Source organism: Cherax quadricarinatus, chromosome 4, assembly GCF_038502225.1.
Source record: "Cherax quadricarinatus isolate ZL_2023a chromosome 4, ASM3850222v1, whole genome shotgun sequence".
Lineage (NCBI taxonomy): Eukaryota > Metazoa > Arthropoda > Malacostraca > Decapoda > Parastacidae > Cherax > Cherax quadricarinatus.
The window spans coordinates 73,047,956-73,067,856 of NC_091295.1; the positions used below are offsets into that span (position 1 = coordinate 73,047,956).

General features: G+C 43.9%; 1 protein-coding gene across 3 annotated transcripts in view; it reads right to left on the reverse strand.

Annotated features, from left to right (window-relative positions):
• LOC128684470 (glutathione S-transferase 1-1) overlaps nt 1-19,901 on the reverse strand; it is a 437,568-nt gene that overhangs the window by 181,411 nt on the left and 236,256 nt on the right. For all 3 annotated transcript variants that reach the window (XM_070097829.1, XM_053770665.2, XM_070097828.1), the window contains exon 2: nt 15,836-16,119. In XM_070097829.1, coding sequence (XP_069953930.1) covers nt 15,836-15,985 — 150 coding nt within the window. In that variant the 5' untranslated portion in view covers nt 15,986-16,119. The remainder of the gene's footprint in view (nt 1-15,835; nt 16,120-19,901) is intronic.

Genomic DNA, 19,901 nt, shown 5'->3' on the forward strand with positions numbered 1-19,901 from the left:
CAAACAATTTAGCATCTACTGTTTTGTGTTTGAAGTTGCTGCCTGTGCTCCTGAAGCCTGTGTTAGTGTCGCTGCTCGCACACAGGTGTTGTTTGCTGCCTGTCACCTCGTTCCTTATAATTACACCAGCCAAGCTCCTTCCCTTCTCTCTTAGTCTGCTACCAAAAATTTTAAGTACATTTTTGAGATTGTGGGTAGTCTGGCGTGTTCCACAAGTGACATTATCAATTTGTCGACTTTCCAAACTGTGTCCCATAGCTCGGTCGCTAGCGCACTCAGCTCACACACTGAGGTCCGGAGTTCGAATCTCCGGTACGGCTGGAAAACAATAGGACGTGTTTCCACAAGACACCTGGTTACCTGGAGGTTATTCCGGGGATCAACGCCCCAGCGGCCCGGTCCATGACCAGGCCTCCCGATGGATCAGGGCCTGATCAACTAGGCTGTTACTGCTGGCCGCACGCAGTCCAACGTACGAGCCACAGCCCGGCTGATCCGGCACCGACTTTAGGTATCTGTCCAGCTCTCTCTTGAAGGCAGCCAGGGGTTTATTGGCAATTCCCCTAATGCTTGATGGGAGGCTGTTGAACAGTTTTGGGCCCCGGACACTTATGGTGTTTTCCCTTAGTGTACCAATGGCGCCCCTACTTTTTACTGGGGACATTTTGCATCGCCTGCCTAGTCTTTTACTTTCGTAGGGAGTGATTTCTGTGTGCAGATTTGGGACCATTCCTTCCAAGATTTTCCAAGTGTAGATTATGATATATCTCTCCCTCCTGCGTTCCAACGAGTACAAGTCAAGTGCTTCCAAGCGTTCCCAGTAGTTAAGGTGCTTGACAGAACTTATATGTGCAGTAAAGGATCTCTGTACACTCTCTAGATCTGCGATTTCACCTGCTTTGTATGGAGATGTTAATGTACAGCAGTATTCCAGCCTAGAGAGAACAAGTGATTTGAAAAGGATCATCATGGGCTTGGCATCTCTCGTTTTGAAAGTTCTCATTATCCATCCTATCATTTTCTTTGCACGTGCGATCGTGGCACTGTTGTGATCCTTGAAAGTGAGATCCTCAGACATTACTACTCCCAGGTCCCTTACATTATTTTTCCGCTCTACTGTATGGCCAGAGTCTGTAGTATACTCTGTTCTAGTTATTATCTCCTCCAGTTTTCCATAACGGAGTAGTTGGAATTTGTCCTCATTGAACATCATATTGTTTACCGTTGCCCACTGGAAAACTTTGTTTATATCTTCTTGGAGGTTAACCGCATTCTCAGCAGATGACATCCTCATGCAGATCCTAGTATCATCCGCAAAGGATGATACGGTGCTGTGGTGTATATCTCTGTCTATGTCTGATATGAGGATGAGGAATAAGATGGGGGTGAATACTGTGCCTTGTGGAACAGAGCTCTTCACTATGGCAGCCTCCGATTTAACTCTGTTGACCACTACTCTTTGTGTTCGATTTGTTAGGAAGTTGAAGATTCATCTCCCCACTTTCCCAGTTATTCCTTTAGCACGTATTTTATGGGGCATTACGCCATGATCGCATTTGTCAAATGCTTTTGCAAAGTCTGTGTATATTACATCTGCATTCTGATTTTCTTCCAGTGCATCCAAGGCCATATCATAGTGATCCAGTAGTTGTGAGAGGCAGGAGCGACCTGCCCTGAACCCATGTTGCCCTGGATTGTGCAGATTTTGGGAATCCATGTGATTTGCAATCCTGCTTATTAGCACTCTTTCAAAGATTTTTATGATGTGGGACGTCAGAGCTATTGGTCTACAGTTCTTAGCTAATGCTTTTGTGGCATGCAAAGAGTACGTAACCTTTATTCGGCGCATGTACACACCCTCATTTACAGGCTATCTCCCCCAACCACCGAACCAGGTTGCTAAGAGTTGATGATGGGGCCCCGTCGTTCAACTAGTGACCAGGTTCTAGCCAATAAGAAGATGGTTTTGGCAATCGCAGAGGTTATGTGGGTACCGCTCTCCTGTCTGCCCTTGTCATTCCCATTCTAGAGCTGGTTGAAGCACGGTCTGCTATCTTGTGGCTTCTATTTCTGTTTGCTTACCGTGGAGTGCACTATACTTATCACTGTACATAGTGTACATATTGCTGTTCTAAATTGGTGAAGGATAATATAAATCTAAACTTTTTCTGCTGTGTTTATTTTGCTCCCATTACACCCGGGATAACAGGCCATTTGGATTCCTGGGTTGTAATAGCTTTGCTGCCACCTTTATGGAGTGGGGCTATATCCGTTGTTTTAAGTGACTGTGGAATTTCACCCATGTCCAAGCTCCTCCTCCATAGTGTACTTAATGAAAACAGAGTTCCACGAGTCTGGGCCCGGGGCTGTCCCTGTTCACCCATCAGTATAAAGTGGGTACCTGGGTGTTAGTGGACTGGTGTGGGTCACATCCTGGGACAAAACTGACATAATTTGCGGGAAATGCTCAGCATAACAAGGGGCTTTCTATATAGTAGTATGTCATTGATGTCAGCTATGGTCTGTATACCTTGTACATATAGAAATAAAGATATTATTATTGTTATTATTTTGTCAGACATTGTCATGGTCCAGGCCGCGGGGGCGTTGATACCCAGGATACCCTCCAGATAGGCAAGTAGATGCACCAACATCTGGGTATCTTAATGCAGGGAATTCTTCAAGGCCTGTCTACTCTATAGGCACGACCTACTTCCATTAGTGAATTTTACCACTGGTAACTCCGCCTACTACTGCTGCACCTCATCTGTCAACAGTATATAAGCTCCATCTTAGCAAATATGATGCAAGAAAGCGAATGGTTATACTCATAACCATAATTTTTAGAGAGGTGGAGGGTAAGCCAGCAGAAGTCCTCGGTCAGATGACCAAAAGCTCCAGCTGTGGGTCATCATATAACTAAAACGCGCGTCAGGAAACACTTGTCCTGTTTCCTGACGACCCTTATCTAACTGATGGACTAAACACACCGACTCCAGGTTGAGGGACTGATTACCCCAGACTCCTCCTCATCTCCCACCGTTCTCTGCACTGGACTGAAGAAGCCACTGGCTGGTGTACGGTTCCAGAATGACGATGCTCAAATGTTGCACAAGTGACGTAAATCTCCACTGTCTACATCACTCTCAATACTCTCCTTGCAATGTCGCAAGAAGAGTATTGATAATTGATTGTGAGCCTACATCAACATCACTTATATGTTAGGCCTACCTTAAGATAAGTTATATGTTAGGCCTACTTTCATTAAGTGGTAATAAATGACTGTCGGTGAAGAGATAGATGGACGGGTGACAGGTCCAGTGCTCTACCACTGAGCTACGGGGTTTCTCTATTTCCCCCAAAAAATAGGTCCTAAATTCTAGCTTTAAAAATTCCTTTGCAATATTGCTATGAAGGTTGAATGTAGATTTGTAGAAGCAAACATTCTTTATATCATATTAAGAGTTCCAAGTGATAGTTCTGTAGACAACAGCAGCGCTGATAATCAAAGAACCATAATTTTCAGTAGCAACAGGAACGTAACACCCCACCCGCCACCGACCGAGGTTGGCCCAGCACTGAGGTTGTTATTTCATTCATAAAAATAACTCAGTGTTGCCAGTGATCAAAATTTAATATATTTTAATGAACTAGTAAAAAAATAATAATTACATACAAAATTTATAACCTACATATATTTGGTGATGTCACACAATAGACAAAATCATCAACCATAACTTTTAATTAGCTAAAAAAAAAAGAATTAGAATTGCGAAAATAAAGGAATCTGGCAACTTAAATCTTGCTGCCATATGCGAAAATTTTAAACGAATATTTCTCAGATTTTCGTCATTTTTCAGTAAGTTTTTATTACCCCTCCAGGAAGATCCCCTCTGCTCCTGATGCTGGCGAAGGGCTCTTGATCCAAAGCATTATAGCTACCCCTCTCCCTCCCCAGGTACTATAGGACCCTAGCCGGTTTAGCGCTTCTCTGTGACCTCCCCGGTGACCTGACCTTCCTAATGTTGCGTTCACTTCGAACCTTAACGTACAGGATGTTAAATATCCATATTTAAACCATTAAAATTACCATGTTGAACCCCGATATTTAAACTACCATGTTCAACCCCGATATCTAAACTACCATGTTCAACCCCGATATTTAAACTACCATGTTCAACCCCGATATTTAAACTACCATGTTCAACCCCGATATTTAAACTACCATGTTCAACCCCGATATTTAAACTACCATGTTCAACCCCGATATTTAAACTACCATGTTCAACCCCGATATTTAAACTACCATGTTCAACCCCGATATTTTAACTACCATGTTCAACCCCGATATTTAAACTACCATGTTCAACCCCGATATTTAAACTACCATGTTTAACCCCGATATTTAAACTACCATGTTCAACCCCGATATTTAAATTATGGTATGTGGTGTTATTGTTTGTTGTGTGGTGTTATAGTGTGTTGTGTGGTGTTATAGTGTGTTGTGTGGTGTTATAGTGTGTTGTGTGGTGTTATAGTATGTGTGGTGTTATAGTGTGTTGTGTGGTGTTATAGTGTGTTGTGTGGTGTTATAGTGTGTTGTGTGGTGTTATAGTATGTTGTGTGGTGTTATAGTATGTTGTGTGGTGTTATAGTGTGTTGTGTGGTGTTATAGTGTGTTGTGTGGTGTTATAGTGTGTTGTGTGGTGTTATAGTGTGTTGTGTGGTGTTATAGTATGTGTGGTGTTATAGTGTGTTGTGTGGTGTTATAGTGTGTTGTGTGGTGTTATAGTGTGTTGTGTGGTGTTATAGTGTGTTGTGTGGTGTTATAGTGTGTTGTGTGGTGTTATAGTGTGTTGTGTGGTGTTATAGTATGTTGTGTGGTGTTATAGTGTGTTGTGTGGTGTTATAGTGTGTTGTGTGGTGTTATAGTGTGTTGTGTGGTGTTATAGTATGTTGTGTGGTGTTATAGTGTGTTGTGTGGTGTTATAGTGTGTTGTGTGGTGTTATAGTATGTTGTGTGGTGTTATAGTATGTTGTGTGGTGTTATAGTGTGTTGTGTGGTGTTATAGTGTGTTGTGTGGTGTTATAGTATGTTGTGTGGTGTTATAGTGTGTTGTGTGGTGTTATAGTGTGTTGTGTGGTGTTATAGTGTGTTGTGTGGTGTTATAGTATGTTGTGTGGTGTTATAGTGTGTTGTGTGGTGTTATAGTGTGTTGTGTGGTGTTATAGTGTGTTGTGTGGTGTTATAGTGTGTTGTGTGGTGTTAGTGTGTTGTGTGGTGTTATAGTGTGTTGTGTGGTGTTATAGTGTGTTGTGTGGTGTTATAGTATGTTGTGTGGTGTTATAGTGTGTTGTGTGGTGTTATAGTATGTTGTGTGGTGTTATAGTGTGTTGTGTGGTGTTATAGTGTGTTGTGTGGTGTTATAGTATGTTGTGTGGTGTTATAGTATGTTGTGTGGTGTTATAGTGTGTTGTGTGGTGTTATAGTGTGTTGTGTGGTGTTATAGTGTGTTGTGTGGTGTTATAGTGTGTTGTGTGGTGTTATAGTGTGTTGTGTGGTGTTATAGTATGTTGTGTGGTGTTATAGTATGTTGTGTGGTGTTATAGTGTGTTGTGTGGTGTTATAGTATGTGTGGTGTTATAGTGTGTTGTGTGGTGTTATAGTGTGTTGTGTGGTGTTATAGTGTGTTGTGTGGTGTTATAGTATGTTGTGTGGTGTTATAGTGTGTTGTGTGGTGTTATAGTGTGTTGTGTGGTGTTATAGTATGTGTGGTGTTATAGTGTGTTGTGTGGTGTTATAGTGTGTTGTGTGGTGTTATAGTATGTGTGGTGTTATAGTGTGTTGTGTGGTGTTATAGTATGTTGTGTGGTGTTATAGTGTGTTGTGTGGTGTTATAGTGTGTTGTGTGGTGTTATAGTGTGTTGTGTGGTGTTATAGTGTGTTGTGTGGTGTTATAGTATGTGTGGTGTTATAGTGTGTTGTGTGGTGTTATAGTGTGTTGTGTGGTGTTATAGTATGTTGTGTGGTGTTATAGTGTGTTGTGTGGTGTTATAGTGTGTTGTGTGGTGTTATAGTGTGTTGTGTGGTGTTATAGTATGTTGTGTGGTGTTATAGTGTGTTGTGTGGTGTTATAGTGTGTTGTGTGGTGTTATAGTGTGTTGTGTGGTGTTATAGTGTGTTGTGTGGTGTTATAGTATGTGTGGTGTTATAGTGTGTTGTGTGGTGTTATAGAGTGTTGTGTGGTGTTATAGTGTGTTGTGTGGTGTTATAGTATGTTGTGTGGTGTTATAGTATGTTGTGTGGTGTTATAGTGTGTTGTGTGGTGTTATAGTGTGTTGTGTGGTGTTATAGTGTGTTGTGTGGTGTTATAGTGTGTTGTGTGGTGTTATAGTATGTTGTGTGGTGTTATAGTATGTTGTGTGGTGTTATAGTGTGTTGTGTGGTGTTATAGTGTGTTGTGTGGTGTTATAGTGTGTTGTGTGGTGTTATAGTATGTTGTGTGGTGTTATAGTGTGTTGTGTGGTGTTATAGTATGTTGTGTGGTGTTATAGTGTGTTGTGTGGTGTTATAGTGTGTTGTGTGGTGTTATAGTATGTTGTGTGGTGTTATAGTGTGTTGTGTGGTGTTATAGTGTGTTGTGTGGTGTTATAGTGTGTTGTGTGGTGTTATAGCATGTGTGGTGTTATAGTGTGTTGTGTGGTGTTATAGTGTGTTGTGTGGTGTTATAGTATGTTGTGTGGTGTTATAGTGTGTTGTGTGGTGTTATAGTGTGTTGTGTGGTGTTATAGTGTGTTGTGTGGTGTTATAGTATGTTGTGTGGTGTTATAGTGTGTTGTGTGGTGTTATAGTGTGTTGTGTGGTGTTATAGTGTGTTGTGTGGTGTTATAGTGTGTTGTGTGGTGTTATAGTATGTGTGGTGTTATAGTGTGTTGTGTGGTGTTATAGTGTGTTGTGTGGTGTTATAGTATGTTGTGTGGTGTTATAGTGTGTTGTGTGGTGTTATAGTGTGTTGTGTGGTGTTATAGTATGTTGTGTGGTGTTATAGTGTGTTGTGTGGTGTTATAGTGTGTTGTGTGGTGTTATAGTGTGTTGTGTGGTGTTATAGTATGTTGTGTGGTGTTATAGTGTGTTGTGTGGTGTTATAGTGTGTTGTGTGGTGTTATAGTATGTTGTGTGGTGTTATAGTGTGTTGTGTGGTGTTATAGTGTGTTGTGTGGTTTTATATTGTGTTGTGTGGTGTTATAGTGTATTGTATGGTGTTATAGTGTGTTGTGTAGTGTTATAGTGTGTAGTGTGGTGTTATAGTGTGTTGTGTGGTGTTATAGTGTGTTGTGTGGTGTTATAGTGTGTTGTGTGGTGTTATAGTGTGTGTGCTGTTATAGTGCGTTGTGTGGTGTTATAGTGTGTTGTGTGGTGTTACAGTGTGTTGTGTGGTGTTATAGTGTGTTGTGTGGTGTTATAGTATGTTGTGTGGTGTTATAGTGTGTTGTGTGGTGTTATAATGTGTTGTGTGGTGTTATAGTGTGTTGTGTGGCGTTATAGTGTATTGTGTGGTGTTATAGTGTGTTGTGTGGTGTTATAGTGTGTTGTGTGGTGTTATAGTGTGTTGTGTGGTGTTATAGTATGTTGTGTGGTGTTATAGTGTGTTGTGTGGTGTTATAGTGTTGTGTGGTGTTATAGTGTGTTGTGTGGTGTTAGTGTTGTGTGGTGTTATAGTATATTGTGTTTTGTTATAGTGTGTTGTGTGGTGTTATAGTATGTTGTGTGGTGTTACTGTGTGTTATGTGGTGTTATTGTGTTGTGTGGTGTTATGTGGTGTTATTGTGTTGTGTTGTATTGTGTGGTGTTACTGTGTGTTTTGTGGTGTTATTGTGTTGTGGTATTATTGTGTTGTGGTGTTATGTGGTGTTATTGTGTTATATGGTGTTATTGTGTTGGGTGGTGTTATTGTGTTATGTGGTGTTATTGTGTTATGCGGTGTTATTGTGTTATATGGTGTTATTGTGTTATGTGGTGTTATTGTGTTATGTGGTGTTATTGTGTTATGTGGTGTTATTGTGTTATGTGGTGTTATTGTGTTGTGGTGTTGTGTTGTGGTGTTATGTGGTGTTATTGTGTTGTGTGGTGTTATTGTATTATGTGGTGTTATTGTGTTGTTATGTAGTGTTATTGTGTTATGTTGTGTTATTGTGTTGTGTTATGTGATGTTATTGTGTTGTGGTGTTGTGTGGTGTTATTGTGTTGTGTTACTGTGTTGTTGTGTTATGTGGTGTTATTGTGAGACGAAGCCAGACTCAGCGAAGCGAGTCAAGAACAGGGAAACAGTAGTCAGCAGGTTACTGACTCAGGAAACACCACACCTATCTCTCGTGTGCTGACGTTATCTGGCCAGGTAGCTGACGTGCTGCCTGGCCAGGTATCTGGCGTGCGACCTGGCCAGGTAGCTGTGTTACCTGACCAGGTAGCTGACGTGCTGCCTGGCCAGGAAGCTGACGTGCTGCCTGGCCAAGTATCTGACGTGCGGCCTGGCCAGGTAGCTGTGTTACCTGGCCAAGTATCTGACGTGCTGCCTGTCCAGGTAGCTGTGTTACCTGACCAGGTAGCTGACGTGCTACCTGGCCAGGTAGCTGTTACCTGACCAGGTAGCTGACGTGCTGCCTGGCCAGGTAGCTGACGTGCTGCCTGGCCAAATATCTGACGTGCGGCCTGGCCAGGTAGCTGTGTTACCTGGAGGTTACCTGGAGGTTATTCCGGGGATCAACGCCCCAGCGGCCCGGTCCACGACCAGGCCTCCCGATGGATCAGGGCCTGATCAACCAGGCTGTTACTGCTGGCCGCACGCAGTCCAACGTACAAGCCACAGCCCGGCTGATCCGGCACTGACTTTAGGTATCTATCCAGCTCTCTCTTGAAGGCAGCCAGGGGTTTATTGGCAATTCCCCTAATGCTTGATGGGAGGCTGTTAAACAGTTTTGGGCCCCGGACACTTATGGTGTTTTCCCTTAGTGTACCAATGGCACCCCTACTTTTTATTGGGGGCATTTTGCATCGCCTGCCCAGTCTTTTACTTTCATAGGGAGTGATTTCTGTGTGCAGATTTGGGACCATTCCTTCCAAGATTTTCCAAGTGTAGATTATGATATATCTCTCCCTCCTGCGTTCCAACGAGTACAAGTCAAGTGCTTCCAAGCGTTCCCAGTAGTTAAGGTGCTTGACAGAACTTATATGTGCAGTAAAGGATCTCTGTACACTCTCTAGATCTGCGATTTCACCTGCTTTGTATGGAGATGTTAATGTACAGCAGTATTCCAGCCTAGAGAGAACAAGTGATTTGAAAAGGATCATCATGGGCTTGGCATCTCTCGTTTTGAAAGTTCTCATTATCCATCCTATCATTTTCTTTGCTCGTGCGATCGTGGCACTGTTGTGATCCTTGAAAGTGAGATCCTCAGACATTACTACTCCCAGGTCCCTTGCATTATTTTTCCGCTCTATTGTATGGCCAGAGTCTGTAGTATACTCTGTTCTAGTCATTATCTCCTCCAGTTTTCCATAACGGAGTAGTTGGAATTTGTCCTCATTGAACATCATATTGTTTACCGTTGCCCGGCCAAGTATCTGACGTGCTGCCTGTCCAGGTAGCTGTGTTACCTGACCAGGTAGCTGACGTGCTACCTGGCCAGGTAGCTGTGTTACCTGACCAGGTAGCTGACGTGCTACCTGGCGATGGCCAGGTTGCTAATATGATACGTGGTATCACATCAACACTGGCGGTGCCATGAGCGGCAGCACAGGACGAGCATGTCGTAATAGAAAAGGTATGTAAACCTAACTTCAAGACTTTCGTGTGTTATCTATATAGCGATAGATAGATAGATAGATAATAGAGAGAGAGAGAGAGAGAGATAGAGATAGAGAGAGAGAGAGAGAGAGAGAGAGAGAGAGAGAGAGAGAGAGAGAGAGAGAGAGAGAGAGAGAGAGAGAGAGAGAGAGAGAGAGAGAGAGAGAGAGAGTACCACTTGACAATAAAGATAGTGTTGAATAAGGAGAACGAGTGCTAGAGTAAAAAGATAGTGGAGAAAATATTTTCTCTCTTCTTAGATCTAATCTTTTGTCTGTATATATGAACTTGTCTCTTTCTTAACTACAACTTTGCTTTCCCCTTGCTTTGCTATATTTCTAGATATTACGGCCACTCTGCTCTTATTGGCAAGCTGATACTCTCTCTATCTCTCTTTATCTATCTATCCGTCTGTCTGTCTCTCTGTCTCTGTCTGTCTGTCTGTGTTTCTATCTGTCTGTCTGCCTGTCTGTCTGTCTGTCTGTCTGTCTCTCTCTCTCTATCTATCTATCTATGTTTTTCTCTATCTCTCTGTCTCTGTTATCTCCCTGTCTGTTTCTCTCTATTTCTCTCTCTGTCTCTCTCTATCTCTGTTTTTCTATCCATCTCTCTCCCTCTCTAACATGGTCAGCTACTGACGTCATCTTCCCCATGTTTACGTTCGTCTAGCTGAAGTCGGATTACGGATTTTTTCCCCCTGTATTTGTTACATTAATTTACACGCCCTCAGATCGCCTCTTGTCTTTGATGAAAAACTTACATTTTTAATATTAAAAATTCTTGTTTAGCTTTTGTTTTTGGTGGAAATAAAGGAAGCGTCCTCCCTACTGGAGCTCACAATCTGTGGAAAATACTGTATATTCTCCAAAAATACAGTGTATTTTGTATGTAAATTAGTGTAATATATTGTAGGTAATAAAAATTAATTTGTAAATAAATAAAGAACTAGCGATGGGTGAGCGTCGCTGGGGAAGAGACGCCATTGTTTTGAATGGGGCAGAAGACATGCGAATGAAACGTGCATAAATTTCGTCACTCTGGAGGTTAAATTGTGGTTGAAACCTCCCAAATAGGAGCAGAAATTGTTGGATTTGCAGTCCTGCATAACTTGAGCATTAAGCAGATGGACAGGACACCTTCGCAACCCCAGCTAAATCATGTCTATTTTGTGTTGAAATTCTGGCCAGTATTTTCTTCATATTTTAGGCAGGGGGGTTTGTATGACACACCATAATCTCCAGACTAATTGGTGAGTCTTATTATTATAAATTCTCCTTCAATGTATATGTATTCACATTTTAAATTTAATATACAGTCCACATATTTATATTAACGTTTTTACCAGAATTCCTGGTGATGTATATTTCATTTGAAATTAATATAGGTCCAGAGTGACTTGTGGAGAGATAGATTATCGTAGGTATCGAAGGGGGACATTTTTTTTGCGACCTAGGTGTCCTAAAATTCCTACTTATCTCTGTAATCTTGAAAGAGAATAATTATCTTTGTTACCATTTATTGGTATGTATCTTATGAGTTACATCCAGATAAATTTAATTTTCCACACGATCCAGGGAATTGGAGTTACCCTTTCCCAGGCACTGTAAGACCCTATGATCGTTGCTGAGGAGCCATACGTACGTTATTGAAGGCCAAACGTACATTTTGAAGGCTATACGTACGTTATTGAAGGTCATACGTACGTTACTGAAGGCCTTGCGTACGTTACTGAAGGCCATACGTACTTTATTGAACGCCATATGTAAGTTATTGAAGGTCATACGTACGTCATTGAAGGCCATACGTACCTTATTGAAGGTCATACGTATCTTATTGAAGGCCATACGTACGTTACTGAAGGCCTTGCTTACGTTACTGAAGGCCATATGTACGTTATTGAACACCATATGTAAGTTATTGAAGGTCATATGTACGTTATTGAAGGCCATATGTACGTTATTGAAGGTCATATGTACGTTATTGAAGGCCATATGTACGTTATTGAAGGCCATATGTACGTTATTGAAGGCCATACATACGTTATTGAAGGCCATATGTACGTTATTGAAGGCCATACATACGTTATTGAAGGCCATACATACGTTACTGGAGGCCATATGTACGTTACTGAAGGCCATACATACGTTACTGGAGGCCATATGTACGTTATTGAAGGTCATACATACGTTACTGAAGGCCATACGTCTCAGTAGTATTAGTTCCCAGTAGTACCAGTAACCAGTTACCAGTAGTATGACTCACTACCAACAATCTGTGTGAATCACTGTTATTCACTGACATTACACTGTTATTCACTGACATTACACTGTTATTCACTGACATTACAGTTGGCCATAGCAATTTTTAAACGCCGCTCACCCTTAGGACCCAATTCGTGAGTCAGTCTTAAGATATAGAGCAGAGAGGCAGGGCGGGCCTGTGCTTCCCATATTTTCTGTTAGAATTATACGTACTAACCAGCCATATGTACGTTACTGAAGGTCATACGTACGTTACTGAAGGCCTTGCTTACGTTACTGAAGGCCATATGTACGTTATTAAACGCCATATGTAAGTTATTGAAGGTCATATGTACGTTATTGAAGGCCATATGTACGTTATTGAAGGTCATATGTACGTTATTGAAGGCCATATGTACGTTATTGAAGGCCATATGTACGTTATTGAAGGCCATATGTACGTTATTGAAGGCCATATGTACGTTATTGAAGGCCATATGTACGTTATTGAAGGCCATATGTACGTTATTGAAGGCCATATGTACGTTATTGAAGGCCATATGTACGTTATTGAAGGCCATATGTACGTTATTGAAGGCCTATTACAAATAACGTTGAAACTGGAGGTTTTGAAAGGCTAGTTGTACACCACACTGGGTATACACCTTCCCCTGCCTTAGTCATCATAATATTTACCTCCGCGAGGTAAACTACTCACCAGCGGTTTTCTCCGAGAGTTTACTCAAGGTAAACAGTCCCTCTTGTCACATTCTCTCTTCATGTCGTTCGCCAGGCAGGCGGATTTACCAGATTTTTTTTTTAAGCGCCGTTCGACGCATTTCTTCTGTCCAAGTGTCGATCGTCAGGAAGGCGGATTGGCCGGTGTGTTTACGACGTCGCTGGATTTCAGCGTTCGTGAGCGGTTGTGGATTAGTGTGGATTTTGAAGTGGCAAATGGATTAAGATCTTTCTGACTCTCTCTCTCTCTCTCTCTCTCTCTCTCTCTCTCTCTCTCCCATACATCAATCAACCGTAACTCTCTGGATGACTCTGTCAGTATCCTTGGATAAGAATTCAGTGGGGATATGATCGAGGTGTATAAATGGAAAACAGGAATAAATAAAGGGAATGTAAATAGTGTGCTGAAAATTTCCAGCCAAGACAGGACTCGCAGCAATGGTTTCAAGTTGGAAAAATTCAGATTCAGGAAGGATATAGGAAAGTACTGGTTTGGTAATAGAGTTGTGGATGAGTGGAACAAACTCCCGAGTACAGTTATTGAGGCTAAAACGTTGTGTAGTTTTAAAAATAGGTTAGATAAATACAAGAGTGGGTGTGGGTGGGTGTGAGTTGGACCTGACTAGCTTGTACTGCTGGGTCTGGTGCAGTGCTCCATCCTTGAGTGGAGATGACCAGACTGGGTGGGTCATTGGGATAATCCGGGGGGGTGGGTCACTGGTCTAATCCGGAGGGGGGGACATGGACCTGCTCCACATGGGTCAGTAGGCCTGTTGCAGTGTTCCTTCTTTCTTATGTTCTTATGTTCAAGCTTTGGTCCAGGCTTGCCTGTTCCACCAGGCTGTTGCTGTTAGCTGCCTGCTAGCCTCTGGACCAGGGTGGTCCAACTACGGCCCCCGTAGGCCACAAGTGGCCCACGGGTGGACCACCCTGGTCTAGACTATCTCCAGTCTGCCTAATTATATAATTGAATAATCACTTAAAAATTACTTATTACCCACTCCGCATGATGTCATGTCAGTGGCTTATCATGTCAGTGGTGTGTCGTGTCAGTGGTATGTCATGTCAGTGGTGTGCCATGTCAGTGGTGTGCCATGTCAGTGGTGTGTCATGTCAGTGGTGTGCCATGTCAGTGGTATGTCGTGTCAGTGGTATGTCATGTCAGTGGTGTGTCATGTCAGTGGTGTGTCACGTCAGTGGTGTGCCATGTCAGTGGTGTGCCATGTCAGTGGTGTGTTATGTCAGTGGTGTGTCATGTCAGTGGTGTGTCATGTCAGTGGTGTGCCATGTCAGTGGTGTGTCATGTCAGTGGTGTGTCATGTCAGTGATGTGCCATGTCAGTGGTGTGTCATGCCAGTGGTATGTCATGTCAGTGGTGTGTCATGCCAGTGGCATGTCATGTCATGTCAGTGGTGTGTGTCATGTCAGTGGTGTGTCATGTCAGTGGTGTGTCATGTCAGTGGTATGTCATGACAGTGGTGTGTGTCATGTCAGTGGTATGTCATGTCAGTGGTGTGTCATGCCAGTGGTATGTCATGTCAGTGGTGTGTGTCATGTCAGTGGTGTGTCATGTCAGTGGCGTGTAATGTCAGCGGTATGTCATGTCAGTGATATGCCCGTAGGAGTCCGTTACCTGGTGTAACATCTTAGGAATCTGACGGTGAACTCTGAGTCACTGACAGGTCAGCGACGCTGACCTATATGAGGTCATAGACCAACGTGTGCAGCACGGGCACCGCACTGAGGGCAGGGTGGCACCTGCGGGCGCCCTGGGCAGTTACCAACACACCAGCACGGGCGCCGCACTGAGGGCAGGGTGGCACCTGCGGGCGCCCTGGGCAGTTACCAACACACCAGCACGGGCGCCGCACTGAGGGCAGGGTGGCACCTGCGGGCGCCCTGGGCAGTTACCAACACACCAGCACGGGCACCGCACTGAGGGCAGGGTGGCACCTGCGGGTGCCCTGGGCAGTTACCAACACACCAGCACGGGCGCCGCACTGAGGGCAGCACTGAGTTACCAACACACCAGCACGGGCACCGCACTGAGGGCAGGGTGGCACCTGCGGGTGCCCTGGGCAGTTACCAACACACCAGCACGGGCGCCGCACTGAGGGCAGGGTGGCACCTGCGGGTGCCCTGGGCAGGCAGGGTGGCACCTGCGGGTGCCCTGGGCAGTTACCAACACACCAGCACGGGCGCCGCACTGAGGGCAGGGTGGCACCTGCGGGCGCCCTGGGCAGTTACCAACACACCAGCACGGGCGCCGCACTGAGGGCAGGGTGGCACCTGCGGGCGCCCTGGGCAGTTACCAACACACCAACTCCACAACTTACAGCTTTCACTTGTGTATTTCTCCACTAATATTACTTTAACCCACCTGCAATAATATAGATAATGATGGTAGACCTTGAAAGTAATAAGAATAATGACGTTATAACCATTATGTAGGTGATTCGGCCCCTTTTTTGGAGTGTTGTGGAACTTAATGACACAAGATAGTGTTGGATCCCCCGGAGACTGTGTTTGGGTCGCGGTCTTATAGCACTGTTTGTTTACATCTGGGAGGTAATACTGTTCACAAGTCTTTCCTCTCCCCCTCTCTCCACTCCTCCAGGACCTGTGTTGTGACTAGCAAGTGACTGCATGTGAGGTGTGGGACAGAGATGGGCTACAATAGAAAGGGAGTGTGTTAGTGAGGAACGAGGCAAGTAGATCAGTTATAAGGAGGGTGATCGAAATCAGGTATCACTTACTGGATGGAAGCCATGTATCAGTAACTGGATGGAAGCCAGGTATCACGTACTGAAATAGATTGCGCCAGTCAGTGTGGGTTGATGGGTTATACACAAGACACTTCAAGCATGCCAATCAGTGGGTTAATAAGGGATTAAGCCAGTCAGTAAGAACATGCCCTCCTCAACAAGCCAGTCGTAACATGCACGCCCCAGTTAGCACGATCCACCTCTCCTCTCAGACAACTACAGACTTGACAGGTTCCTGAACACTCACCCTAATGAACCAAGGCCTCTTGTTCTCCGCCTTCAAGAGGTCCACGATCTTCTCCTCATAATCCACCTTGAAGATCTTGAGAGTCATCCAGACTGCGCGGCAGGGGGCGCTGCCTTTGTAAAAGTAGAACTCAGTGCTCAACCAAGCCATGGTAGGGGCTCTCTGACGAGCTCACGAGCACCAGCAGGGAATTACGAAGGTGTAGAAGGCACTAGGAACCTTCCTGAGCAAGTGTACTTGCGTACTTGTAGACAGACGTGCGACGCTTGGTGTGCTGAGTACACCTGTTGGAGAAAGGATAACCCTGGTTAATTATAGACAATCCATAACATCCTGAGACTGCCAGGATCCTACGTCAACTATGTATCTATAATCTGTTACCCAAACGATATAGAAACCTTATCAATGTCTGTATACGTCATAACTGTTAATCTGCGCCGTCACTGTATTCGTGAAATATACGCTGGTGATTATAATATATACACATCATTATAGTCTGAAAACCGCTCATGTATGAGCAAGTCTATAAATAAACATTAGATACACAAATATACAAATAAATGTTTCAACAAACACGCTGGCGAGAAGAATAAACAAACACAACGCTGGACGTGATGTCTGGGACGGTGCTATTGGTGCACACACACACACACACACACACACACACACACACACACACACACACACACACACACACACACACACACACACAGGCAAGGAATCATAAATTAAACAGATTATTTTTAGAATCTTATTGAAGGTCACAGATAACAATGAACCACATTTGTTCCTGGAGTCAGTCCCTGACCAGCCGGGATGTGGTTGTACGTTCAATTGCATGCTGCCAGCAGTAACAGCCTGGATGATCAGGTTCTGATCCACCGAGAGGCTTGCTCAAGGACCGGGCCGCGGGGGCGTTGACCCCTAAACATCCTCCAGGTATATTCCAAGTAGGTAGCCAGATAAATAAAAACAGGACTATCACAGCGTAAGACAACTTACTAAGAAACAATGAGAGTCTGGGAGGAACTGCTCAACAAATTTCAGTGAAATAGCAAAAAGAGGGAGAACAAATGATGGTGGCAGAGCCACCTACACACACACCGGAACATGATACTGGAGTTCTGAATTATCTTGGGTCCTGAAAGAAGGAACGGTAGACCTACGCAAGCCACAGCAAAACAAATCTTTCCCCCACCACAGCAAAACAAATCTTTCCCCCACCACAGCAAAACAAATCTTTCCCCCACCACAGCAAAACAAATCTTTCCCCCACCAGAGCGAAACAAATACGAAGAAAATTAGAGACTAATAAAAGCTCTAAGGATCAGAAGAGGAGGAGAAACAAGGGACTGAACTCTGAGAAACTAAGAGAGAAGACGACCCACACTGCAGGTCTGAGAACCTCTCACACAGACAACAAAGCCACAGACCAGATACATGTGTGCCTTTCAAACTTCAATAAGGAGAACAGAACCAGATACATTGAACACGAAGTAAGGAATGAGCAGACATGAAGTAAAGGAGCAGTGTGTGAAGCACCTTTATAAATAGAGTGAGAGGGAGAGAGGGAGATAAGAGAGAACTGGAGAGCATCAGACGAGCGATGACAGCAGTGGCTGGAGGGTGGAGATAGTTAAGGAGAGGGTGGAGATAATGTAGGAGACGGTGGTCAGCGATGACAACAGTAGCTGGAGGGTGGACATAATCAAGGAAAGAGTGGAGATAGTTTTGGAGACAGTGAAGAATGATGTAAACATGTCAAACTAGCCACACTTCCCATACAGGTTAATAAACTCCTCAAGGAACCGGACAGAACACCAACACTAAGATCTGACAAGTGTCTCCACGAACGCAAACACTTGCATTGGACAGACAGCAAGGCTCTTCACCAGGTCACTGGGACACAAGACAGGCATCAGACAGCAAGGAACCAAGGACTCCTGATGAGAGACATCCACCAGTAATTTCCCCGAGTCACCCACACGGGTTTATCGAGCACCTAGACAGGAGATTAATCCAGGAAATCAACATAGATTAAGACACAGGAATTCCTGCCTGGAAATATGGATTATTTTGAAATGGAGTGAGAAGCAGTATTAAGACCTTCCAGCGTGTGTATGAGAGCGGTATTCAGACAACATAACCTTCCAGCAGGTACTGGAGTGACTTACACAATGTATAACCTTCCAGCAGGTACTGGAGTGACTTACACAGTGTATAACCTTCCAGCAGGTACTGGAGTGACTTACACAGTGTATAATCTTCCAGCAGGTACTGGAGTGACTTACACAGTGTATAACCTTCCAGCAGGTACTGGAGTGACTTACACGGTGTATAACATTCCAGCAGGTACTGGAGTGACTTACACAGTGTATAACCCTCCAGAAGGTACTGGAGTGACTTACACAGTGTATAACCCTCCAGAAGGTACTGGAGTGACTTACACAGTGTATAACCTTCCAGAAGGTACTGGAATGACTTACACAGTGTATAACCTTCCAGAAGGTACTGGAGTGACTTACACAGTGTATAACCCTCCAGAAGGTACTGGAGTGACTTACACAGTGTATAACCCTCCAGAAGGTACTGGAGTGACTTACACAGTGTATAACCTTCCAGAAGGTACTGGAGTGACTTACACAATGTATAACCTTCCAGAAGGTACTGGAGTGACTTACACAGTGTATAACCTTCCAGAAGGTACTGGAGTGACTTACACAGTGTATAACCTTCCAGAAGGTACTGGAGTGACTTACACAGTGTATAACCTTCCAGCAGGTACTGGAGTGACTTACACAATGTATAACCTTCCAGCAGGTACTGGAGTGACTTACACAGTGTATAACATTCCAGCAGGTACTGGAGTGACTTACACAGTGTATAACCTTCCAGCAGGTACTGGAGTGACTTACACAGTGTATAACCTTCCAGCAGGTACTGGAGTGACTTACACAATGTATAACCTTCCAGCAGGTACTGGAGTGACTTACACAGTGTATAACCTTCCAGCAGGTACTGGAGTGACTTACACAATGTATAACCTTCCAGCAGGTACTGGAGTGACTTACACAGTGTATAACCTTCCAGCAGGTACTGGAGTGACTTACACAGTGTATAACCTTCCAGCAGGTACTGGAGTGACTTACACAATGTATAACCTTCCAGAAGGTACTGGAGTGACTTACACAGTGTATAACCTTCCAGAAGGTACTGGAGTGACTTACACAGTGTATAACCTTCCAGCAGGTACTGGAGTGATTTACACAATGTATAACCTTCCAGCAGGTACTGGAGTGACTTACACAGTGTATAACATTCCAGCAGGTACTGGAGTGACTTACACAGTGTATAACATTCCAGCAGGTACTGGAGTGACTTACACAGTGTATAACATTCCAGCAGGTACTGGAGTGACTTACACAGTGTATAACATTCCAGCAGGTACTGGAGTGACTTACACAGTGTATAACATTCCAGCAGGTACTGGAGTGACTTACACAGTGTATAACCTTCCAGCAGGTACTGGAGTGACTTACACCATGTATAACCTTCCAGAAGGTACTGGAATGACTTACACAATGTATAACCTTCCAGCAGGTACTGGAGTGACTTACACAGTGTATAACCTTCCAGCAGGTACTGGAGTGACTTACACAGTGTATAACCTTCCAGCAGGTACTGGAGTGACTTACACAATGTATAACCTTCCAGCAGGTACTGGAGTGACTTACACAGTGTATAACATTCCAGCAGGTACTGGAGTGACTTACACAGTGTATAACATTCCAGCAGGTACTGGAGTGACTTACACAGTGTATAACATTCCAGCAGGTACTGGAGTGACTTACACAGTGTATAACCTTCCAGCAGGTACTGGAGTGACTTACACAGTGTATAACCTTCCAGCAGGTACTGGAGTGACTTACACAATGTATAACCTTCCAGCAGGTACTGGAGTGACTTACACGGTGTATAACATTCCAGCAGGTACTGGAATGACTTACACAGTGTATAACCTTCCAGAAGGTACTGGAGTGACTTACACAGTGTATAACCCTCCAGA